Below are 25,654 nucleotides of genomic sequence, written 5' to 3'. Positions count from 1 at the left end.
GCGTCTCGTTGTTGTTTATTAGTGTTTTACATAAAACCATTCTTATTTTTGTTAGGAAAATGGATGGTGAAATTGATTTGCCCGTTAAGAAAGGCACCAGACTGATTTCTGTGCATGAGATCCTGATGTTGGAGAGCTGGGAGGAATTTGCAGAGTGATTTGAAATCAGTATAGATGTCGTATTGATTGGAAACAATTCCGTGCTGTTATTTCCAAAACAATTTCATATTTCCAAAGTGCTTTGCAGTGTAAACCTTCCTTCCTTCTTCCCTGCTGGGTGGTTTGTCAGGAGAGCAGTGCTCAGGGGTAAAGGCAGGTGGGTTCATGGGAGGGATGTAGCTCTGGTGGTCACCTTTGGTGGCTTGGGCACCTGATTTTAGGGCTGTAGGATGAATATTCATTTAGGGGTTTACTGCCTTGGAGGTAGTAGCTTGGTTTTGGTGTTGAACTCCTGGGATGGTGTTTAAGGAATCAGTCCTGAGCTCACAGTGGGTCTCATGACAGCAGTGGCTTCAGTTTGTGCTTAAAGATGGAGAAGCAGCATTTGAAAAGCATTAAAATCAGCATTTAAGGGGCATTAAGTCAGTGTTTGAGGTGACATGGGCAGGGGAAGGATGTCTTGAATTTACAAAGTACATGAGCAGGGGTTAGCAAGTAAATTGGAAAGTGTTCTCTGCTTTTCTAATGAAGAATGAGGAAGATGAGGAAGAGTCCTTTCCTTTGGGAAAAGGGAACAAGAATAGAAAAAAAAGTAGATAAAGGCTTGTGAGAAATGTCCTCAGCTTTGCTCCTTCCACAGGGTTACTGTGCCCAAAGCTCTCAGGTGTGTATTGATATTCCCATAGATTTATATCGTGGAAGATCACACATCATTTTCATCCTTCTAAAATTCCTGGTGTGCTTTAATTTAGAAAGGAAAAAAAGAGACAAAATCCATTTCATCTTCCCTAGCAATGCTGGACTGGTGTGAGTGTTCCCTAAGTGTGACTGGCCACTGGCAAAATCTGTCCTTGAACCTCTGAACAATATTCCTCTGCCAGGTTTTTTGCCTTATTAAGAGAATAGGGAATGTTAGTGAGGGAGAAGAGCCAGCTCATCCTTCATATGGTGGAAGCATTTAAAGTCCTTCATTTGTGTTGACTTTTTATCAGGCACTATTGCAATTAGGTTAGACTAATGAAAGGTAAATTCCAGCCCTTGCATAAAAAAAGAAATCCTTGTAAAGAACCTAATTAGTATGTTTGTTTATTTAGACTCTAATGGCTTAATTGCATCTTATCTTGCTATTTACAAATAGGCATCATTAAAGAATAATGAGCATGTGAGGGAAAATGCAGCCATACCAGCAGCAGATGAGACATAAAAAACAAGAGGAAAATAATCTAGTTGAAAGTCTGTGTGTTGTTGGGTTTTTTGTTTTCTTTTTTAACTTTATTTTTAATGCAAAACCTTTTTTCCCAGCATATATAAATACGATTTCCATGCATTGTACTGGTTAGTAAAAAGGATCTGTGAGTGGGAGGCTGAGCTTATGGCTGGTTCCATGGCAAAGAGCAGGTGTCTGGCCTTTTGCTGGAAATCTGTAGCTTGGTTACATCTCTGGTTGGATGTTGCCTTATTTCTGAGGTGAATAAAAACCACACACACACTTGTGCTCCTTTTTATAGAAGTGGGGAGGTGCCCATGTTAACTGAAAATAATGTTTTCTTTCTTTTAGCTCTGCATTGCAGAGCATCTGCAGCTCAAATCAGCAGCAAATTCCCTGGAATGCTGAGGAGAAATCTGCAGCTTTGGGAATTTTTCATTTCACAAAATATGGGAGCTCAGTGTTGTCAGCATACATTTTCCTGATATCAAACTTAAATAAAGTTTATGAAAGAACATTTGTTCGTGTGTTGTTTAAATGGTTGATAAAAGGGCTTTTCACTTGATATTAGTTTCAGTGAGGAGGCAGAATTAAAGGGGGGAATTCAAACTGATTCCTCCAGGCAGAGTTCTGGCATGGTAAATTAATGTTGATCCTTTTCATTTTGTAAACTCATGTGGACCCTGATTTTGACTTACTTGGAAGGGTACTTTATTCTTTTATAATTGGTGTTAAATGAGAACTTTTTTTTTAGCAGTCTTACAAGAAATTATCTAAGTCACTCTCCCTGATTATTCTGTATCCCCCTCTCCCATTCTTGGCATGCTGTGTCTGTCAGATGCTCCTTGAGATTTATCTTGGTGATAGACAAAATATTTTTAAAACTGGGATATTTCAAGAAGATTTTTATTTTATATGTCTTTGTCAGAAAAGCTGCATAATCTTGCAGATTTCAATCAGCTGCCTGTCCTACCTTCTTCTCAGGCTTGCCATTTTGGGAAGCAGGGGATTTATGAATAACTTAACTGTCTGAATTTAGTATACTTTAGTTAAAAGGAAGTTAGAAGTATGTTGTTATTACACAGCCCAAAACAGAAGCTACAGAAGTATTTAACTTGCAGCTGTTCCATTTTCAGCTCACAGAACTGTGGGGCATAGTTTTTCATTCATATTAATTGAATTTTAAAGTGACCTTGTACATGTATTGATTTGAATTAAAATTTTCTACATCAAGGACGAGTTGGCATATATCCTTCAGGCAAAATATTAAAAAGCCAAGTGCTGTCTTAACAGGATATCGACAGGAGAAGTTGAAATTTAATAGGAAAACTTGGCTTAGAAGGGAAATTGTTGCCATTTTGTTACAACTGAAAGGTATCTTTTCTGAGCAAGGAAGGAAATTTCTCTCAGTTGGTACCTGTGGAAATGCAGGGACATTTCAGTGCCCATTAAATAGGGACCATCTGGGTGAGTCTGGACCTCCAGGAGAGCCCTGCACTTTTGGAGCTTGGAGTAGAACTATCAAATTACTGGTTTACCAAAGGCATTAGTGTTTTATTGCCTCCTTTCAGGTGATCTGTAGGGAAACAGCTGCTCGACTGTAAGTGTAAATTGTGTTCCATACATGGGTCTGCTCTGAGCACGGCCTCCAAGCAGCCACGTTGAGCAGGGATTGGAATAAAATGGTCTGCTGAAAAACATGATTTGTAAAATACAGCAGAGTTGAACAAAAACATCAAGCCCTGGAAATAGTTATGAGTCTTGATTACTGGAGGAAAAAAAAATAAAGGCTACTGCATTTGCTGTGTGTACGATATGGAATGTGCTTCACCCTGAAAATAGCTGTGGAGCAGAGTTGTGGCTTCCACGTCTCACAGCATCCTCCAGTCTGGTGACAGGCTGTTGTTCATTCTTTGTACTACTACCCTCATTCTTTCAGTGCTCTCAGAACGATGAACTGTAATTTCTCTGAGCTGCTCTTTTACAAAATTCCTGCTTCTGTCAGACTTAACTAATGATACAGTCCTACAGAAATCATCTCAACGTCTCGATCTCTCTCCCAGCCAGGGGAAAATCTGCAGGAATCTCTTGTCAAAACAAGAGTGGTACAAAAGAGAAAAGTTCTTTGTTTCAGTACCAGAGCACTGTAAGAGCTAATTCAGACAACCCAGCACCAACCCAGCCCAAGTTTGGATTTCCAGGGTGCCTGGGTGCCCCCTGTGAAGGGGGAGTGCAGCTGTAGAACCTTTCTCAGGGAGCTCACTGAGGTACCCCCAGCTAGGGCTGGGTTTCCACAGCTCCTTACACATGTGGGAGACAGGAATTTTGAATTTCTGTGGTCAGGCAAGTGGCTGGTCAAGGTCCTGTCCTGAACATTGTGCAGCATGTGACATTTCAGTGCTGTGATGGATTCTGGAAGTGGGGAGTGAACCACTGGAAGGGTGTGAAGTCAGATCACCTGGAAAAGAGCAGGGAGCTTAATGCAGGAGCATGTGTGCAGGTGAATCATGTGGAGAGGAGGTTTGAGGGCAGCAATGAGTTCATTCCAGCAAGCTGGAATGCCACACACAGGATTTTTCACTGTGTTATGTTCCACTGTTCACTCTGAGGATTTTCAGGAACATCCCACACAGGCTTCAGATCAACTTCAGGTTTATTTCTACCTGGCAGCAATGGGAGGTGCTGTGAATGCACAATGGAAGGAGAAAGAGGAAAGAAGGGAGCATCAGCTAAAGCGTGTGAAGGCAATGGGGATAGGAAGTATTATACAGAAAGTGGGTCTGGGTGTTTGTAGGGCAGCCTTATCCTTCTTCCATTACGATTTCTTTTTCTTTAAAATGTCTTCTTTTCCTCCTTTTAATTTTGTTATGTATGGTTGATGCCTAGTGTGAAGTTATAAATAAGAGTCCGTTCTCTCAGCAGACCAATATCCCACTGAAGTGCCAGTTTTAATAAGGCAGGAAAATAAATTGAAAACTGTTAACTCTTAATGTGCTGGCAGCTTTTCTCAAAGTTTATTCATTTCCTCCTCTGAGCAATTTGACAAAACTCTGTGATTCCAGTGGGTGATCAGCATCATAGCTTGGGCACCTCTGGGTAATGACTTTGCATTTCTAAGTTGATTAATACAGTGCCAGGTGCTGAAATAACTCTGCCAGATTTTTTTATATATGAGGACCAGCTAGATCTTGTTTAAGAGTACCCTGGCAAGATGCTGCATTTAAACCAAAATTCACAGCACCTGATAGCACAACCTGGTGTTTCCATACGTGCTCGTGGTTCCTGGAGTGTGCATGGCTTAGGTCCTGATGCAAGTTCCTGTCCTTCAGCCTTTCACATTTCTTTCTTCAGAAATTACCCGTTCTTCTGACCCACTTTTTATGTTCTTGCAGCATTATGCCTGGCAGCCTGTCTGCTTGATGGCTGTCATTGTGTCCCCTTCCTGATCCCCTGTCTTTTCTCTTGCTGTGAATTTGTCCTGCCCTGTTGTTCAGACTCTTCCCTGCTGGAGTTCTCCCTGTGCTTGGCATCAGTTCTGTCCAGGGTTTGTGGTTCTGTCCTGCTCTGTACTGATTAAATCAGCTCAGGCTGGGGCTGCTGGTGTTGGAACAAGGTGATGGGCAGCAGTCGTTAGCAGAAGTTACAAAAGAATAACATCCAACAGATCAATAAAGGTGCATATTGACTGATTTCTTTAGGTGTGGATTTGTCTGCTGAGGTCAGCAGTAAAAACACATTTGTTTTAGTGGGTGTTAATCTTTCCAGGATGAAATGTTGGAACACTGGCAGAAAATGAGCTGCTGCTGGTTGGGAAATATTAAAATGAACTAATTGTTTCTTTTTTATCTCAGTTTTATGCTTTTGTGGGTGAGGAAAAACTCTCTAATAATCTCTGCATAACAAAATACAAAGATGAGATTCTTGTTAGACACACATCTTAACTGTATTGAAGTACAACTTCATCTTTGAAATGTAAATTGATTTTTAGATTAAAATGCCTTCATTATTGCATTTTTGTCAATAATATAATTTAGGCTTGTTTCTGTTTTTATACTCTGACTGACCCTCTGTATTTTCCATTATACAAGTTTTATTCTTTGCACTTGAACACTTTCACAGAAGGAAATGAAACCTTTGAAAATGTAACATTTTTACTTTAAGCTGTAGTTTCCTTTGAAATAATTTTACATTTTTATTGGACAGAAAATGTTTTCCATTAAACTCATGGTATGCTTTTACAAGCCAGCATTAGGAGAGTCCGATTCTTCTTTCAAATTGTTTTTCTCTAAGTGGACTTATATTGGAGAATATCAAATTCATCGAAAATAATCACATTTGCCCATTGTTTTTGACAAGTTATTGAGTTGTGGTGTTAATAAAATGGAGAGAATTGCTTGGCAGTGTCATGTCTGCACAAGGGAATTCTGTGAACTCATACATTTTCAGTTGCAAATGAATGTTTGTTTGTTCTGCACTTTATAGTATCTCTCCTCCTCATAACACACCCTTGCTTTTGGATCTTTTATTTTGGTCTCTCTACGAAATATTGAAAACTGAAATTGCATCAACTTAAGCTGTTAACTCTTAGGAATTCAGACACCATCAGCTCACCCTCAGCTCATTTGTGTCCCTGTCCTGCTCTTCCCAGGTGACCTTGGGGAAGGTGCTGAAGGTGATCGTGGTGATGCGGAGCCTCTTCATCGACCGCACCATCGTCAAGGGCTACCACGAGAACGTCTACACCGAGGATGGCAAGGTGGGTCCCTGTGGCATTCACATTCTCTGAAAGATCCCTTCGCCCAGGATTTTTCTCCTGGGAAGCTGAGAAGCCTCAGAGAAAAAGGAAAACAATTCTTATCTCATTTGCTTCTCCTATGTTTTGCTCGTGTGGAATGTGTTTGGGGATTGTTTACCCACAGGTGATGGTTTCATTGCATCCTGGTGTGAGTTGTTTTCACTCTTGGGCCAATCAGGGCCAAGCTGTGTCAGGACTCTGGAAAGTTTTCATTATTATCTTTTTAGCCTCCTGTCTGTATCCTTTCTGTATTCTTTAGTATAGTTTAGTATAGCATTCTTTAATATAATATAGTATCATAAAATAATAAATTTGCCTTCTGAGAACATGGAGTCAGACTCATCATTCCTTCCTGCCATGAGGGGCTCCACAAATGCAACAGGTCATGGCCTCTCCAGCAGCACTGCACTTCATTTCCACCTGTCTGCATGCCAGAAAACTGGGATCCCACTGCAGGCACACTGGAAATGCAAAACTGGCAAAAGACTCGGAATGTCTGCAGAATGTTCCAGTTTAAATCTGTCTTGTTTTGCTTGGGTTTTGCATCCCCAAATCTTTGAGTTCTTTCTAAGCTCTGAAGCCTTTGCTTGAATTTCTGATTTATCACCTTAGACCCCAGTTGCTGTGTTCGTAGTGTCTGCTGAGAAAACATTTTTGCAAATGTACCAGCACATCAACAGCAAAGGTTCAGCTTTTGCTCTTCTGAGAGCCATTGAGAAATCTTGGGCTGGTTTTTTTTGGCTTGATAAACACAACAGAGAGGATCATTGGTAGGTGCACCTCAAGAATTTGCTTGCCAGCAGCAGCACATCTTGAACAGCAGCTACTACAGCAAGTGTTACCTGTTTGCACAAGTGATTTGTTTTGTGAACAGCTCACCCTGCTTGAACCCTGCACACACTCCATATGGCTCGGCTCAGCACATCAGGAGATGGTAACAGGACCTGACGGCCTCAGCTCAGCTCGGGTCTCTTTCCAGGGTGGAAGGGGCTCTGTTCCTGAGACATCCACCAGGACTCTCCATTCCAGTAACAGCACTAAATACCTCCATGTTTCACACTGTCTCTCTGGAGCTTTCTCTTCTGCCTATGAAGCCTATTAAAATAAGAAGTTCATTATATGAAGATGAATATTTGGCACCCATAGGCCATGTTATAATGAGGTGAGGCTTCTTTTCCTTTCAGAAGTGATAACTGTGTTTCAGCACACAGAAGCACGTTGTGTGCTGACCCAGAGTTCAGCAGCTCTGAGTCTGAACCTCTGTTCTCTGGGAAAGGCCAGGAGCTGAGCTGCTGAAGGAAATAGTGCAGCTCCATTTCCCAGGTGAGACATTCTTCCTCAAAGGGCGGAGGATTGGCCTAAGAAGTAGTAAAATAAAAACTGCTGAATTTTGATTTGCCTTTTTCAGATAGGCAGGTTTAAATACCAGTTTGCCACAGAAGCAGCTGCTCTCTACTCCCTGTATATTTGCATATAAATACAGAGCTCCAGCACCAGCCCCTCTTCACCCCAAGTTCTGCATGGAAGTGAAATGATGGTCTGCTGAGAGAGCACTGACAGTGTGTGATGGATTCCCATGTCACACTTCATTTGGGTGTGCTCATTTTCTCTGATGAATCCAGTTTCCTTTGAAGCTCCCTTGAAATACAATAATGCTATATATGCTGAAAAGCTAAGTAAGGAGTTCCTTTCTGAAACTCAGCATCTGGCACTGGGATTCTGTTCAGCTCAAGGTGAACTCCCCTGGGAGCTGCACATTGTTCCTCTGCCATCGTTTGCTGCCAGGGGACAGCAGGACTTGCCAAGGCCAGCTCTGGGCACGGGGCACTAACCTTTGCCTGCTGTCAGTGGGGAGCAGTTCTGCTCCTCCAGAGCATTGCTGTTAACACCTGGCTTATTTCTTGCTTTAAGCCAGTCTGCAGGGGAGTCTGTTCTCTACTCATTTAGCTTTGTGTCCAACCCTGGGCTGTGTGACTGCTCCTGCAAGGCTGCACCAACCTGTGACCTTTACGTGGCACTTTGCTATTCCAGTGGGCATCCCAGAGATTTTGCAAACCTGAAGGTCTCTGTTTTGGGTATAAATAGGAACATTTCATTTGACTGAAGTAGAATTGGAGTTGGAGCCACTTAAATCATGAGCAAATTTGGCTTGGAAGATTAAATAAATGCGTAGTTTGCTAGTTTTGCCAACTGGAGCACATATTGACAAACAGTGAGCTCCTTTTTTTTTGTCACTAATTAACTACTCTGGTAATTGGAGACTAAGAATTAAGATTGTGCTCTCACAATGATTTGCTTTCCTTATTGTGCCTGCTGGGAATGAGCGATTGCAGTCAGTTACAAACAGAGTCCATTGCAATTCCTTCCCTGTCACAGCAGATGCTGTTGGGAAGGTACTTCAGTGAGGCTTCTACACCATTCTGGCTTCTCAGTTGCTAGCCTGATAGCATGAAAAATGCACCAGCATTAAGGAGAAACACACCAAAAAAGTAAGAAAAAGATCAGTGAGTATCATCCTTATTAAATAACAGAAATATGGAGAACCCTCAGGAACACAGTAGGCGGTGATAATTTTTCCAGGGAGCAGTTTACACAGTCATTGTTGATTTGGGACTTAGCTTATGTATTCCTAGGAAACATTTAATATTTGTAAACAACAGGGAGATGAGGAATTAGGTGCTAACATGCAATATGGCAATGCTGAAGTGCCTCTTTTCTGTAAGGCACGCTGAAGAAGGGATGCTGGATAAATCTTCTTTGCACTTAAATAACTGGATGAGGGTCTGTTGAGTCACCCTCCAAACTGCACATGTTGGAAAGGCCTTTAAGTACAAAAAGTGAAATTCAGTGGAAAAAGACTTTTTACTAGTAGAGAGGGGTTTGTGGCAACCAGATGTATTCAGTGGTATTTAAAAAAGGAGAACTGGCCATCACTGGGAGACTGGTCACACAGACACTAAATGAGAAATGGACTGTGCAGAGAAGAGGCCAAAGATTTCCCCTCTGATCAGAGCAGTCATCATTTATTACTGAAAATACACTGGTTTTTAGCAAATTCTGCATTGCTGGGAAGAAAAAAGGAAGAGACAAATGCAAACAGCAGAGCTGTTGAGACTCCTCTGGTCCTTCAGTCAGGCAAGTCTGGCAAAAAAACCCCAAATCTGTTTTTTTCTCCTGTTGTGGAGCTGCAGAGTGACACACCAGCAGTTACCCAGGAAAGCTGACATGGCATTTTCCAGGTTGCTTTATCTTGCTGGGTGCTCACACATTGAGCTGTGCAGGTTGATAGGTGCTTACATGAGAGCCTCACGTGGTCTCTGCTGAAGTCTCCCTAAACTGGGTCCTGCCTCTTATACATTTAAATACGTTCAAAATTAAGGTGAAAGAGCAGAAGTTTTAAGCTTGCAGTGAGTAAAACAAGACCAGCCATTCTGGGTTTTTGTTTTCAAGCATTGCTTATACAGAGAGAATAATTGCATTTCTTAAGTGCCTCGTGTACCTCTCTCGTGAATTATTCACAGGCCCTGCAGAATGTCTTTGCCAAGCTGCCAGCTGCATAACTTGGACATTTTTGGTGCCACTTTGCAAAAACAATAAGTGAGATCTGGCAGGCTCTGACATGTCGTGGGTGCTGGACCTGCTCACAGTTGCTCTTGCTCACCATCCTAACCCTTCATGTCCACCACAGACTGATGAATTCTAATTACCTTCATGATTTTAGTGGTGGCACAGTGCCACCCTTAATTTCAGACTGTGACACGCTTGTTGTGCACTGAAATTTAACCATGGATGGTAATTAATTACTAGTGTTTTCCTGATTCCTGACTAAATGAAGCTATGCAGCTCATCTTCACAGGGCAGCTGAGTCATGGATCTGCCAACAAAAAAAAATCATACTGGGATTTTTTGGCATGATAACACCATGCTTTTCTTTGGATGCAGAGACCAAGAACCACCTTGACAGGGCATGTGGGCTCTTCACATCACTGCCCAGCCAAATTCCTGTTTTGCATCCCTTAGACTTAACTGTGGAAACAGAAGTGTCTCTGTTGAATTCTCATGTTCAGGAACTCGGGTTATGTTAATGCCATGGCTTCATTAATTACCCCATATCAATAAGAAAAGGCAGCTTTTAGCCTCCTAGCGTAAGAGAGGAGAAGAAATAGTAGTATCAAAGGAAAGCTTCAAAGACAGGCAGAGCTGTCTCTGGGGTAATTTCTGATCCCTGCATTCTCACCACTTCAAAGCTGGCTGCGTGTGTGTTTGGGTGAAGGGGGGGTTGAATCTGATTTCTCTAATAAGTGTTGGCACCGGACCTGTTTGATATGGGATGCAGGGAACATTCTGGTTTGTTATCGCCTTTGAAATCGCTCTGCGACCTTCAGAAAACGGCCTCTTGTTCCAGCTGCTGGGGCTGGCTGGGGAGAGGGGCACTGGGGAGAGAAAGCCCCTGTTTAATTCACATGCAGAGGATGCCCTGAAATTGTGCTTTCAGCAGTTTTTTAGTTACAAATGTGTGTCTTGATTGAAAGTGAAAAGTTGAAGAATAATAGACCTATAACGATGCATTCTTTAATCTGCCTCTGCCTTAATCCTCAATTTCAGGAGGGAAAGGTGGGCACTCATTTAGGATGTATGCATGGAGCAGGGGCTAGTGGCTTTTTCTTTCTTTTTCTTTTTTTTCCTTTTTTAACATGGATAGCATCACGTCTGCAAGACAGGCATTCATTACTTTTTCAGCTTTCCCATCTCCATGCCAACTAATGAACATTCAGAACCTGTTGGACTCATCTTAAAGCAGCATCTGAAGTGGACTTTTTTTTTTGAGCCTAACTAGAGCGGATCACATACTTGGTTTGATCACTGGAGATTAGCAAACCATCTATACATTCCAATTACAGCAACTCTGCAGTCAAAGAAAAGCTGTAAATTACATTAAAACAGGGGATTTTTTAAAATATACATTAATTTTTTATTCTCAAATGTAGGCCTTTCTAATCTGGAAGTGCAGTGCTGCCTTCCCAGCAGGCACAGGTGGGATAATAAATCAAGCCTGGGTCAAGTCTGGTGTTCACAGAGGTTCTTGATCTCACCCCAAGAGCCAGGAAATGTTACCAGGTTTGCAGGGAGGTGCCTCAGGGTACTCCTGTCCCCATCCAGCCTGGAGAAGGCATTGAGACATCAGCTGCCTTTTGTCTCAGGGCAAGGTCAGCGGTGCTGAGCTGTGAAACATCGATCCTGGAGCAGCTTTTGAAGCTTCAGCATCACGTCTGTCCACCCTGAGCACTGGGGACTCAGGAGTCACTGCTGGGCAGGATTTGGACATGGGCCACTTCACACTGCTGGGCCTCAAAGAGTGAGAGCTTTTAGCATTCTGACCATTTCTAGCATGGTGAATTAATCACTTGGAGTCAGCATCCTTCCCCCTCCCTTCCCTCAGCTCCCTCTAATGTGTTTTACTCACTTCAGATGACTTCCTTCATTCCAGACTCTGTGTGTGCCTTTGGAGAGGCTTGCACTGTCAGCTGGAGTGTATGGACACCTAAGGCAGAACTGAAAGAATCACTTGTACCAGAAAAAGAGAACCCCCCTGATGAGAACACGTGTGTCCAACCATGGTGTCAGGCACTAGAGGAGCTAGCCCTGCTTCATAAATTCACTCAGAAGTTCTTCTGTCTAGAATAAGATTCCTGAGATTAATGCTTTATCAAACACCTTTCCTGTGACAGGTTCTGTACACACAGAATTGTTGAGTACCCTGGGATCTGTTGGGAAAAAGTTATTTGCAAGTCTGGGATTGATGGAAGCTCCTCTTGTTTTTCCCCGCTGCTTTTCCTTGACAGAGTCTGAGATGTTCCACAGGGCTGGCTAAGAGAGCATTAACGTGTCAGTAGGAATTGCTGAACACCAGAGCCACTGGGCTAATAAATCTTAAATTTCAGTTTTGTTCTTTTAGTTTGCGTGTAGCTGAGCACACGTTTAAGTCATGGATGTATGCGGTTATCTCCAACCTTAAATCTCTCCTAGTGTGATTTTTGTCTGCAAATGTAAATGCAGTTTCCTGAGGGATGTTTTATTTAGCCCCAGTAGACCCAAAGCTTTGGCTTAATTCAGCTAAATGCTCTTTGTGTCGTTTGTAACTGAATCACTTATTCAACACAAGACAAGCATAAACTTAATAAAAATGCCCTCATTTTAGAAACACACTCAAGCTGATGAATATTTGCATAGATCAGCCACAACCCCATACAAATGAAGATTTTGCTTTTTTAAAGAGAACTCATTAATTCAACAGGTCTTGTATGTATAATTTTTTTATTGAAACCCTGCTGAACTGTGCTCATTCTTCATTTCAATACAAAGGAAATCTTATGTTATTAATTCCCTTTCTTGGATTGCAGCAGGTGAGGGCAAGGGGTCAAAAAGTGAACTCAGAGATGCATCTTTGTTGATCCATTTTCTCTCCAAAGCTGCTTCTTTATCTGTAGTAATATATAACTTTTTTTTTTTCCTACTGTAGCTTGACATATGGTCTAAATCCAACTATCAAGTTTTTCAGAAGGTAAGTCTCACATCATTTCTCTCTACCTAAGGCACATATGTGGAACTGATTTTAAATATCTGGGCCCTTATGTTAAATAATTCAGAATTTATTCTTTGTCATCAGAACTTGCAAATAGCAAACAACAATCTGTAATGATGGAAAACTGTGAGTAGAAAAGAAGATCACTTCTGGTGTTATTTAATTTGGATTTATTTCCCATCACAGTTCCAGTCCATGGTTTGGAATAGGAAATCAGAGATTATACTACACTAGTCTTAAGATTTCATGAGAAATCAGTTTAAATCTTCTGAGGGAGAAAGGACTGCTTCAGGTTCATTTGGATTTTGCTTTGTTGTTTTCATTGGGGTTGGATGCCTCACATTTCTCAGGGCTTGAGTTTAATAGATCAGTGGAACCCCCTTTCCAAAATGAGTTTGTAAATCTTTTCCATGACATTATTTTTGCCTGCCCTTCTTCCCGTGATGGTGTAAGCCAGAGGAGGGACTTACTGGAATGAATTTATGCCATAAAGCAAGAGAAGCCCGATGAGAGAATGGCAGCAACAAAAATAAAACTGCTAAGAAGGTTAAAGTGTATTTTAAAAAGATCTATATCTTGCTATTTTCAAGGAAGGGAAGATTTCTCTTTGAAGGCCTCTTGTCAGAATGCTGTAAGTTCAGATTGATCCGAGTTTAAATTCCAGTTTCCCTACCCTCAAGCCCCAGTTCAAGGAGCTGGAGCCTCCAGCTGCTGCTCTGGCTCCTTTCATCCTCCTTTGGAGTTTGTGAAGCAAATGGGGGTCAGGGACTCGAAAGGGCTTAAAAACAGGGGTCAAAACTCTGGCATCTTGGCTGTGCTTGTGCAGCTCCCTTCCAAGATTTCTGAGGCAGTCGGGAGGGGAGGATGTTGACCTGGGATATTGCCCTGCTGCAGATCAAAGGACAGCTTTTGGGGAGCTTGGTTGCTCTCCCTTCTCTGCCTGGCATTAAAGCGAATTTTTGCTGCAGTTGATTCTCTACCCCGGAGATTAGTGGTTTAAATATTCTTTCTATTTTAGCATCAAGTAGGGTAATAGAGCAGGAAGTAAAACAGCATTTGTTTATCAGCCTGCTTTCAAGTGATTTTTGCAGTGGAATAAATGTAAGGTTCTGGAATGACCTGCATCATCTCAATTTCCCAGTGTGTGTGTTTGGTTGTGCACTCATTTGGGCATGAAACTGTCCTCCTGGATGTTTTTGTTTAGAATAACTTGAAAGGGCAAAGTCATATTGCTGAAATTTGTGTTAAATGATAATAAATAATCAGGTTTTGATGATACAATTGTCTATAGCAAGATAACAGAGTTCAGTAAATGTCCAGTTTGCTTAGATGTCCATGTTAAGGACTCAGGGTGCATAAACAAGTGGAATCAATTTCCCTTCATGTCCAGGTGATGCTTTAGAGCAGAAGCTGGAAGAGATCAGTGAGAAAACATAAAATACCCCTCTTTCTGCTGCCTCTGTGGCTGCGGCGTGGATAAATGAGAATCTTTGTTCTCTTCCTCAGTTCCTGTTGTCCAGTTTTCTCTTGATAAATACCAAATTATTCATATTTAAATAAAATAAATAAAATAAATTTAAAATAAATCCAACCCAGAAAGACTTCAGAGAAAGGGTGTTCTGTAACCAGCTGAACAACTGTCTGTGGTGGGGTTTTATAGTAGTTTTATAGATTTTGTTGCTGGCTCTGTCACTGTGTTACCTTGGACAGCTTCACCTCTCCCTGGCTGAGTTTCTCATCCCTCAGGCTGGGGTAATATTTGCTGACTTCACAGGAGCTCTCACTGAATTGGTTGCAAAGAGCTCTCAGATTCTTGCCTGAGAAATGTGATAAAAATGCAAGGTGATGGCAGCTTCTAATCAATAGGTGGTGTAGATTGAGCTGATAGTTGAAGAAGTTAAGGCTGGGACCCACGTCAAGTTTTCAAACAGGTGACAGAAAGTGCTGTGGTTCAGCATAGTAAATTCTCTGTGGTGCAGTGCTTGGTTTGATTTCCTCTTTAGTCTCTAAAGCTGCACTTGTGTCTCTTTGCAATACCCAGGAGTAGTGATTTAGGAGTAGCAAAATGAAGGAAATAGATAAAATAGTGTTACAGAAACTATTACACTCTGTTACCAGGGTAGGATCTGTTCTGCAGGATTTTCTGAACAAATGTTTTCATGCCACTAAAAATCATGAGTAAATGTGTCAGAGCACATCTGAATGTTCTTGAAATGTGTTTCTCATGGCAGTCACCAGTGTGGCAATGTGGAAGAAGGAAAAATAGGGATGAGTAACTGCTGCCCCCACGGAGGAGGCTGGGCAGCCCTTTCTGCTGCCTTGAAATGTACAGAAGGACAATGCTGTTCCTCTTTAAAACCCCAACCAAGTTCCCAAAAAATCTATCTTCAGTGATAATACAAATAAAACACGTGGAGCTCCCCAGATCCCTGCCTGCGGGAGCTGCAGTCCTGTCAGATCCTCACAGGGCTGCAGCACAATTTTCTAGGTTAAGGACCAGAGGGTCTTCAATCCAACCCTCTCAAACCAAGCTCAGTTTGTCCTGACTTTTTGTTTGCAAACATTGGCTGTGTCAGCAAGGCTTTTCTCTCTCCTTACAAGGCAGGGGACCTGGGTGTGTGTGATTTGATGGGGGCCAGCTCCTGGAGGCCCCATTACTGTTCCAGTGTACAGTCATTTGCCCAGTTCCCTGGGGACCTCCTGAATCTGCTCCTGGGGTGAATCAGCCTTACAGGCACCGAATGCACCAGCAGGGTTAGATCCAGAGAATGGAGCTGGGAAATAAGAGAGGGGAATGCTGAAAGGGCAGAAGCACAAGGAGCAAAGAAAAGGTTTTTCAGGCTTCCATGTTGGTGTGACATTTAAACTCCACAGGAGCAGCAAATGTTTTCATCTTAAACCTCCTAATTTTAACACCTTGTGCCTCTTGATCCACTAAAGCAAGAAGAGGAGTAAAACAGGAAAGAAGGAAAGATTTTGAGGCTTAAATCCTGGTGTACATGAAGGCTGCATAATTCCAGTCATTGTGCAGAGGGTTCAAAATTCTGATTGTAAAGGATGGTGCAATGTTCATAACTTTGCATCAAAAAAAGAGGGAAGAACGGAATTTTGGAGCTGCTGTGAGGGGATCAAACTGGGAGATGGTGTCAAACAGCTGCTCAGTTAAGAGCAGCATAGGTGGGTTTTGCTGGGTACTGTGTTGAGGCTGGCTGTTAAAATCATATGCAGAGGCTTTAAACCCATATATTTCATTTTGATCTTAGAGTCCCATCCTTATTTTCACCTAAACAATCTCACCAGTTCTAGCAATGCCACAAACTGGTTGTGTTTTTCCTTGATCTGCTTCTCCCCAAAGCCGATTTTCCCCAGAACTTGGAGAAGCTGTTTGTGAGCTGTGTGATCCCAAAGTGCTGGCATTTTCACCAGCACAAGGGCACATAAGTATTGTAATGTATGAAGATGTATTCTTGTCAATAATCTCAGAGTGAGATCACATGCAGGATGAATGCATGCATGAGACAAGGCGTGGGCTGTGCTGCTGCTGCTGCTCGAGGAGAGGAGCTGGGCTGCTCCAGGGTCACCTGCACGGCTGCTCCTGGGCAGGATCAGCCCCTGGCTCTCCTCAAAGACCTCCTTGAGTGAAATAAAACCTCTGTGACCCAGTCCAAATAAGCAGAACAAGCAAAATAATAACTAAGCACTGCAAGCTCTGAAAACAACTGATAAATGCTGCGTTTCAGAGAAGTGTGGTTTTCCTGAACTGGGAGTGGAGAAGGGTGTGGAGAGACTTGTGAGAGTTCCTCAGTGCCTGTTCCATCCATCATCCTTCCCAGCACCTCTCAGGCACCACGTTCTGTGCTCCACATTCCCTCCAGAGAGACTCAGACCTGTTCCTGGAGAGAAGATTGAATAATGGGAATCCTTGGAAATGAACAAAGCTATTCGTGCAGTTTTCCATGCTATAAAAGATCTAAACGCTAATAAAATAACTTCTTTTTTTTCCTTCCCTCAGTGCTGTGATCAGCCTTCACAGCTCATTGCTACAGGCTACTGTTAAGGCCATGAACTTACAAGGGTTTGGGGAAAAAAAAATGAAAAACCTTCCAAGGGATTTACAGAATCCCTTTATATTAGATGGAGTTGGCAGTGCCATGCTTGAGGGAATAAACCAGTGAGTGGCAAGGAAAGTTGTGGCTCTTAAAGGAAGTTCTGCACTTACTTTTGAGAAGGATATTTCCTGGCAGTGAGGTAGAATACCTGGGGAGAGGCAGAGCTTTTATGATTCAGTCATGTGATGGTTTTCATTAGGACAGATGTGGCTGCATTCACCTGGTCTGTGGTGGAGCAAAGCTGTGCCTAAGGTCTTTGTTTTTGTGCTGCTTTTCCCAGTTGCAGGCAGCACTTGCTCAGCCTTCTCCCCCTGTAAATTGTATAATTTAATTTTTTTAATGGATTTTCCAGCTTTGGGAATGCTGTATGACTAACCAGTGTCATCAAAGCCCAATAAAGGCATTTTTGGATGTGTCACCTTTGGAAAACTCACCACTGGTCCAATGCATTACAGCTCTTCCTGTGAAAAATGGAGACTTTTTGCCAAATTTGTTTTTTCCATGTCACTGAAGTCTCTTTTCCTCAGTCTCCAAGTGCTTAGTTAGACAATGGCTATTTTATTTAGCAGAATTTTGCTGCAGGAGATTGCCTTGTTTTTCCTTTTTTTTAAGACAAGAAACGCAAGTGCTTTTCAATAGATGAATTGTGAAATATTGAGCTCTTCTGCAAGATCTCTTGAAAATCCATTTCAAGGTCCAGAGCAGAGCTATCCCAATCGATGTGTGCTCCCCTGAATATGTTTCCCTATTAAAACAAAAAGTAGAGAAATTAGAAAGTGACTGATAACTTAGATAGCAGTAGGTAAGGCACAACAATAAAAGTGGAGTTAATAAAATAAAACCCTGAGATGTACAAAATATCATCCTACACCCAGAATAAATTAGTTTCTGATTCCAGCTTGGCTGGAAGAAAAAGTGTGTCCCTTAAGTGAGCTGGCACATCCACAGTTTGTTTTGCTTTCCTTTGGTGTGAAATGGTATTGCTATTAGGAAAGCTGGGTATTGATCTTTTGGGATTATTTTTTCTTTCTTTTCCCCCTCCTCTTTTTTTTCCTTTTTCCTCTTCTTTTTTAATCTTGATCAGTTTGTGTTTTCTCTCCTTGTCTGTTTTCTTGGGGGAGTTAAATTCTCCCTCACCCCCATGCCCTGGGCATTTTATCCATGGCCCAGCTCTTTTCTGTTTGACATCACGTTCTTTGCTGGGTTGGGAAGGGGTGGGGAGTCATTCCTTTACTTTTCTTCCTCAAATTTGACACCCGCTTTGATCTTTTTTAGCTACCAGCTCTTGCTTAGGGTAGAAATTGCCTTCTTTTTGTGCAGAAGGCATTATTAGTGTTCCAGCAATGCTGGGATGGCTTTCATCTCCCCAAGGAATCTCATTATCTTTACATTACAATGGCAACAGCATATGGGCAACTTTGCCAAAGTGGCCAGTCAATTTAAATTTGTTAATAGCAGTATTTTTTAAGCAACTTCTTTCTGTGCCAAGAGAAAACGACTTTGTTGTTCAGGAGGAAAAAAAAACAAACCAAACAAACCGCAGTTTGTTAGAAGTAGAAATACAGCAGAAGGAGAACGGCTGCTCATAAATATCTTCAGAACTTCCTATTCTTTGACATGTCTGCTACTATCCTGTAAAAGCACCATCTCAAAAAAAAAAAAAAAATTCAGATAGCTGGTGGGGCTTCTGAGCACTGCATGAGATGTGTTTAAAAGCAGTGGCTGGTTTGAGTTGTGCTGTGCTGTTAATGCACAGTTCATCACATTATTTCTCATATTTATTTTTACATGCTAACGCAGAAATGGCTAAAACAGGCCGAGGTCCGTTTGGTGAATATTTTTGCAAACTCACCAGGATGTGCAAAGTCCTGAAAGTTTTCCCTTCCAAATGTCAGAATCACATGTGAGTCCCTGCTCACGCTGAGGGAGCTGGGTGTGTGAGGATGATGGGGAGCAGATCCTGGGTCTGAAATAGCAGGAGAGCTCAGAACTGCGTTCAGCCAGACTGATGTGATGGAGAGCTCTGTGGAGGAAGTTGGTGTGGTGTGAATGAGAGCCTGGCTATACATGGATTTATTCAGGAATGTATCTTTGGCAAAACCACCTCCCTGAATAGCTTCAAGCACGAGCCTCTCTTGTCTCCTGTGAAACTCGGAGTGCTCCATCTCCCATTGCTGAATTGGACTTAACTGCAAATGGGGAGCAACTGGAGCTAGCTGGGAATAGCAGTGGGAATTTCAGTTCTCACTTTCTCTACTCACAGTTTGCTACAGTCTGTAGACTGGCCCTGAGAACAGCTCCACTCCCCCATGCCAGAACTAGAAAACACAATTAAATAACTCTCTTTAAAGTCGTGCATTTTGTTGGAAGCTTTGACATTACTGATGAGGACCATTGAGATTCATGAGTTGAAATCTGTGAAAGAGCTCTTGTGGTCGTGTTGTTGTTTTGAATTCTTTATTGTCCAGCCTAAAGAGTTTTTCCAATAATTTCTTGCATTCAGCCTGGAATTTCTAAGAAGCAGTAAGCTGTTGACTGTGCTGATAACAGTTGACAGGCTAGAAAACTGTATCATAACTGTCAGAAACTGCCCCTTCCAGAATAATTTGAAAAATTGTACTTATTTAAAAAAAAAAAAAACAAAAACTGTCAGCATTGGTTAGTTTTCCTGATTTTTCTTTAATTATTCTTGTTATTATAAATAGACATTTTATATGTATTGTGTCCATGTGCAATTCCCAGATGTGTGATCTTGCTATGGCTCTGTCTGGGAAATGAAAAAGCTTTTTATCAGAAATCTTTTAGTAATGCAAGTATTTATAAACCATAATCATATTAATTGATTCCTGATGTCAGAGGAAATGAAACTGAGTAATCCTTGTACTCCCTGGTTTGCTGCCTCCCCGTGGAATTCACAGTTTTCCTGCGGGCTAACACTGCTTTGTGTGAAATGGGGAGTGAATAAAGGTATTTTCTGTCTCCTTTGTTCTGATGCAGGTGACAGATCATGCAACCACTGCCCTGCTGCACTACCAGCTGCCCCAGATGCCAGATGTGGTGGTCAGGTCTTTTATGGTAAGTGTGTTGGAACCTTTTTCCAGCCCAGTTTGAGTGTGTTTGCAGTGACTGACATCAGGCAGTTCTGGTGCAGTTGGAATTTCCCCAGAGACTGTGATTCTTTGTGTCTCCTATCTGGGCAGGGCTGAAGACCCCGTCCCCATTTCCCTGGGGGAATTGGTGTTGGAAAACTGAGCTGGGAATGGCTCTTCTGCCCAGGTCTCAGTATTGGCCTGATGATTCCTGTCTGCAAAGGGCTGGGTCACCTGTCAGAGCAGGGAAAACTCCCTCCCCTCCACCAAACTCTGTCCTGTGGCCCAGCCCTCGGGCAGTTCCCACTGTGCAAGTTCTGCATGTACAAAATCTGCTCCACTGGAAGTTCCCTGCTAAGAGGAAACTGAAATTCCCAGGATCAGTAATCCAGCTGAGGAGCTTGCCCAGTGTGGGAAGTGATGGGCATTATTTACAGAAGTCTCCATTCTGTATCCGAACTTTGTTCCTGTGGAACTTTGTGTACTCACCCAGCTCAGCAGCAGGTGTTTGGAGAAGCAAGGAAATGCTGGAGTATTCAGATCTTCTCTTACTGAATAAAATTAATCCAATACAATTCTACCTTGATGTACAGATTTAAGTTTATCCCCTTCAATTCTTTCTGTATTTAGAATCCCATTTGTGAAATAAACTTGCATAAGAAGCAGCCGTGTTAATCAGAGGGTGAATACAAGGAATTAAAATCCAGAATTCCTTCTACCAAGATGAATTTTGGCAGTGGAGGCTCTTGCTGTTCTCTCTGCTACAGTCAGGAGGATTTGGGGAGAGATTTTCTTTACAATTCAGGCTTTTTCCTCCACTCCCTTCCTTTATGTTGCCCCTTCACCTGGAGTAATGCAGCTGAGACTTTGGGAAACATAAATCTCATTTTGCCATTCGCTGTCTTTAGGAGTGTTTAGCACCAGTTCTTTTACATCCTTAATTTCCAGTGTGTAATTTCAGAGCAGTCAGGCTCTCCTCCCTGCTGTGCTGGATTGGTTATTTAATAAAAAGGCCACTAAGGTGAGAGATTTGCAAAGTGCATCTCAAAATAATAGGTTTTGAAAGGTGAAAGCAACCATTACTGGTCAGATCCATGTTCAACATGGTCCTGAAAATGAATGGTGAGTAGAACAAGTGCTTTGTGTGAGCCAAGGCCCTGCTGTATTGATCAGAGAAAACACCAAAGCTTCCAACAAAGCAAAACCAGCACAAGTGTCAATATGCTGGGCCTTTCAGCTGTCACTTGTGCAATCCACACGACAGGATCTTCTGGAGCCCTAATTTTCTGATGGGAATGAAGAACCCATTCCTTTCTTTTCTGTCAACACACGTCTCAAGTGCACAGTTTAACTTCATTTACCTATTTCTGTATTATGGCTCAGAAAATTCGATTTCTCCCTAGTGCAAGCAAAGCCCATCCACGCTGAAGTAAATAACAGCAATTTACTTGTAGAGTTGTGCTGCCCTTGTCCCCATATTTACTGCTCAACCCAGACAAGATCTGGTTCTTCTGGAGGAGAGTTTATGACAGCCCAAGGTTTGGTTGCTATAGAGAAGACTCTGATGAAGATGGAAGGATTTGTTTCAATAAACTCAGCTGACCTCTTCTTTAGAGAACAATTTTCTCTTATCGATGTAATTCAATAGGGCTTTAAATGACAAGATTCATGTGCATCCTTCACAGTATAAATCTGCTGGTCTAGGGCTTTTTTAGTTGTGTATCTCCTTGAGTGGGGAATTGGGTTATGCAATGCTCATTGCTGCATGTGATGATGAGAACAACCCATTTCAGAGGCAGGAACTTCGTGCAGGAACATCTGAACTTACCCCGTGTTGTTCAGCACTACTGGCCTTTTATTTATTTTATATCCATGTAGTCATCAGTGTAATCAGGTTTAAAATGGCTCAGTATTTTTATGACCAGTGAGTATTGATCCTGAAATCGCATTAGAGAGGAAGTTCATTAGCTGGATGTGGGAGTCCTTCTGTCTTCAGCTCTGGAGAGCCCAGCCTGCAGTGGGAGTGCAGCAGGGGGTGATAGATGGTCGTGGCAAGAGACAAACCAATGCTCAGCTGGAGAAGGCACCACTGGGAGGAACAATTATATCCCAGTAAAAATAGGAGGCGTTGCAGCATTCGCCTCCCCTCGCAGTTCTGGAGCTGCAAATGCCTCCTGCTCACAGGGCAGGAATTTCTATGAACAAATTTGCTTAAGTGACTAAAAAAGAAAAGAGATGATTAATAAAGTGGGAATTCAGCTGTACAGTGACCTTGTAATCTTCAGTGTGCTTGTGTTTATAAAATCACCCTGCACCTCCCTGGGGCCTGGCCGAAGCACATCCTCTGTCCTCGCTGCTCTTGTTTGACAAGAATAAGGACAAAGGGGAACATCCATATCCAGTTTCCTTTAACTCCTCTCCCTTTTCCTTTTAGACCTGGTTAAGGAGTTACATAAAGCTGTTCCAGGCTCCGTGCCAGCGCTGTGGGAAGTTCCTGCAGGATGGCCTGCCACCCACGTGGAGGGACTTCCGAACCCTCGAGGCTTTCCACGACACCTGCAGGCAGTAGGAGCCCAGAGGAGTCAGCACTGGGGCCTTTGGGACAGCACTGATGGCTCCATCTGAGCCTCCCTGCCCCGAGCAGTGAGGTTGCACTGAAATATTTGACTCTGGAACAGCCGTCTGCGAGGCACGTGTGAGACTGATACATCTTGGAGAAGCTCTGTGTGATCTGAAATGATGTGCCTGGCAAGATCTGGTAGTAATTATTATTACTCCAAACTTTAATGAAAATATCCATTGTACAGTTCGTGTTTTGTGACAGAATTTGCAATGCTGAGGACTTTTATAAGCTTGAAATAAATTTTGTATTCTCAAAATTCGTGCTGTTTGTTTCGTCGTTTGGTCAGCAAAACCTTTGGGTTTGGTGTGGATTTTTCAGTGCTGCTCTTTTCTTTGGGAAAACTGGAAACATTTAAACATGCTGAAATGTTGGGAGGGGAATTGTTGCAAGGCTGCTTATCTGAGTGCTGGGTATTTTTGTGGCAATGGAGATTATGGCGTTGATTAAACGCGGAATTTCAAAGGCATGTGGCAGCTTGGAAGATGCAGTGTAACTTTCTAAGGCGAGGGGGAAACAGATGTTTCTCTTTACTGAAATTGTAATGAGAAATGTTAACAAAATCTGCATGTATTAAGTGGTTAGAAAACGTGTGATGAGCAGTGACAGTCGTGTTCTACAACTGAAATAATTCAGCCCTAAAGCAGAGTTTCTGCAGCACAGATACCCAGCGTGTTTCCTAAATGATTTAAAATGTACATGGAACACGCTGGAGAAGAGCTGGATCCCTCCCAGCAATCCCTGAGCTCGGAAGGGATGGGAGAGTTCCATCCTATGAGCCTTGGCTGGTTTTCCTTTCCCCAGACACAGGGAGAGGTCCCTGCTCCTGTCCCAGCCCAGGGGTGTCGTGGGTGAAGTCTCTCCTCTGGGATTTTCCTGACTCCACACCTCCTGTGTCACCCCCTGGCAGCCAGTTTGATTAATTCCACTTCATTCCCACCTTTTGCTGCTGCAAACCACGAAGGCTTCAGTAATCTGCTGATTTGGGAGCTGGGAAGGGGAGCTCTGGAGGACCCTTGTCACTCCATTAAGTGTCTCATAAATTGACAGTGTTGCAGAGTCATTTTTGAGGTTCCTTCTGCCTTTGGACAAGCTTCTGTTGCAGGACTGGCTTGTATGAAGGAGAGAGAATTGTAAGAAAATGCATGTTTATGACTGTGGAGGCACAACATCGTGTGTGAAGGACGAGAGTGTGTGTCTGAGGATGTTAATAATGAGATCTATTTTTTTTTCCAGATTATTATTAATAATAACATTCCCATTCACCAAACAGAAGAATTACCATAGCAGTGGGATAATGGCCATTTCAAACCCAGCTGCAGTTGAATTACCTAATGAAAACTTTTTGTGCTGTTATTTGACCCAAGCACCCTTCTCAGTCCAAAGATCAGCCAAGACAGAACAACGTTTGCATCTTGGATGAGCCCGAGCCTTGGAAATAATCAGCCCCACTCTCCATCCTGTTCCTGTGCTAATTAGAAGGCCTGGCTTTCTGATAGCATAAGCATTTTTTTATTTTTTTTGTTACCATAAAGGTCATAATATGATATCCAACCTGCTTTAGGCACTGCTGGCTGCTCCCTTCTGTTTATGCTTAAATAATGGTGTAGAAAGCAAATCCTGAGGTTCACAAAAGTGTGTGGAATCGTGTCTTGGCATTTGGAGATAATTAGCTGCAGAAAACAGCGTTGTCCAAGTCTGTTAATTGAGCCTGAAATTTTAAACCTGTAACTGGTCTGATGGAGAGTCGCACAATTCATTGTAAGTACCTCAGAACAAAAATAATTTGTCTCACTGAAGTGCAACACAAACCCTTTTGTCACATCCCTTCCCCCTGAGCTGCAGCAGGGGAATCAGGATCTTGGCGTTCTGTCCCTGCGAGCCTTGAAGGGCAGCAGGTTGGAATATTTTCATTTGGGGGAGTGAAACTCAGCTCAGGAGTTCAGCAGTTTGGGCTCAGTCTGTGCCTGTCCCTGCTCGGTGTCCTGGCTGGCCAGAGCCTGGTGGCAGTGCCTGGTTATCCCTGGGATGTGGATTCCCAGGGAAAGGAGAGGCTGCTCTGTGTGAGGGCTGGAAACTGGGAGGGCACTCCCAAGTGCAGAGCCATTCTCACAGTCACAGAATTGCTGTGGTTTTTCTCAGCTTTGGATACTGGGCTTCATAATTATTTTAGTCACCCTTACAAAGGACGGGTGGCCAAAAGCAGTTGAGTTGAAGAATGAGTGACTTTGCTCTGTACCACTGGAGTTTGTTGCAGGTATTAAAGCAGTCCCAATCTCTACAGCAGACACCAAAGACTGTGATCCATAAGGAATGTTTGGCTCTCCCCTCTTCCAGAGCATCTTCCAGGCCTGCACTTGTCCTTATCCTCATTTCTGCAAGGCCAGCAGAACCAGGAGTGGCCAAACTGAGCAGAGAAAGAAAAGGAAAGTGATGCACATGCAGAAACAAGAGCTGCTGTGGTGGCTCTGGCTGTGACAGAGCTGAATCATCCCAGTGTGGATGTTCTGGACAGGATCCATCCAGCTCCCCTCCTGCTGCAGGACAGGTGCAACCCCTCGCCCTGGGCACTGTCACTCGGTGTCACCCTCCCTGAGCCCAGCCTGCTCCCCCTGCAAGAAATCCCTTCTATTTTCCCTGTGCAAGCCCCTCCCACTGTGCTCATGGTGCTGGCGAGTGCTAAAGGTTACAAAATCCATCTTTTTGCTTAGAAAGCAACTTAATTAATGTCCACGTTTCTCTGGTGAGGGGAGCCCGCATCAGATTCGCAGCCGCTCCCCTTTCCCTCCCCGCACCCCTCCCCAAACCTCTTTAATTTCTCTGCCAATATTGGACAAATGTAACAGGCTGACTTTTTAATTTTCTACTCCCAGGTCTCCCTTGTCCCCTCATGCATTTTTCATCACAGCTCATGGCTCCCTCCCTGGCTGCCCTGTGAACAATATTGATCGACTGATTAAGCCATCAAGCCATGGCAAACAACTTTAATTTTCTAACCAAAGCCTTTTAGTTCTCTTTCCTTTCTTGTATATTTGTTGCCTTTCCCCAAAGTTTTTAACGTCTGCTCAGAAACAAATGCATCTTTCGCATCA

At 42.8% G+C, this 25,654-nt stretch overlaps 1 protein-coding gene across 1 annotated transcript in view; it reads left to right on the top strand.

The window, feature by feature from the left end:
- MED27 (mediator complex subunit 27) overlaps positions 1-22,821 on the top strand; it is an 85,291-nt gene extending 62,470 nt beyond the window's left edge. Inside the window, exons 5-8 of the mRNA XM_038156060.1 lie at positions 6,015-6,122; positions 12,682-12,723; positions 19,851-19,928; positions 22,377-22,821. Of these exons, the coding sequence (XP_038011988.1) occupies positions 6,015-6,122; positions 12,682-12,723; positions 19,851-19,928; positions 22,377-22,511 (363 nt within the window). The 3' untranslated portion in view covers positions 22,512-22,821. The remainder of the gene's footprint in view (positions 1-6,014; positions 6,123-12,681; positions 12,724-19,850; positions 19,929-22,376) is intronic.
- The last annotated feature ends 2,833 nt before the right edge of the window (positions 22,822-25,654 follow it).

The sequence above is a fragment of the Motacilla alba genome, chromosome 17, assembly GCF_015832195.1.
Source record: "Motacilla alba alba isolate MOTALB_02 chromosome 17, Motacilla_alba_V1.0_pri, whole genome shotgun sequence".
In the NCBI taxonomy this organism is placed as follows: Eukaryota; Metazoa; Chordata; class Aves; order Passeriformes; family Motacillidae; genus Motacilla; species Motacilla alba.
Note: the sequence above shows the minus strand (reverse complement) of the source record. Positions and strands in the feature narration are given on the sequence as shown.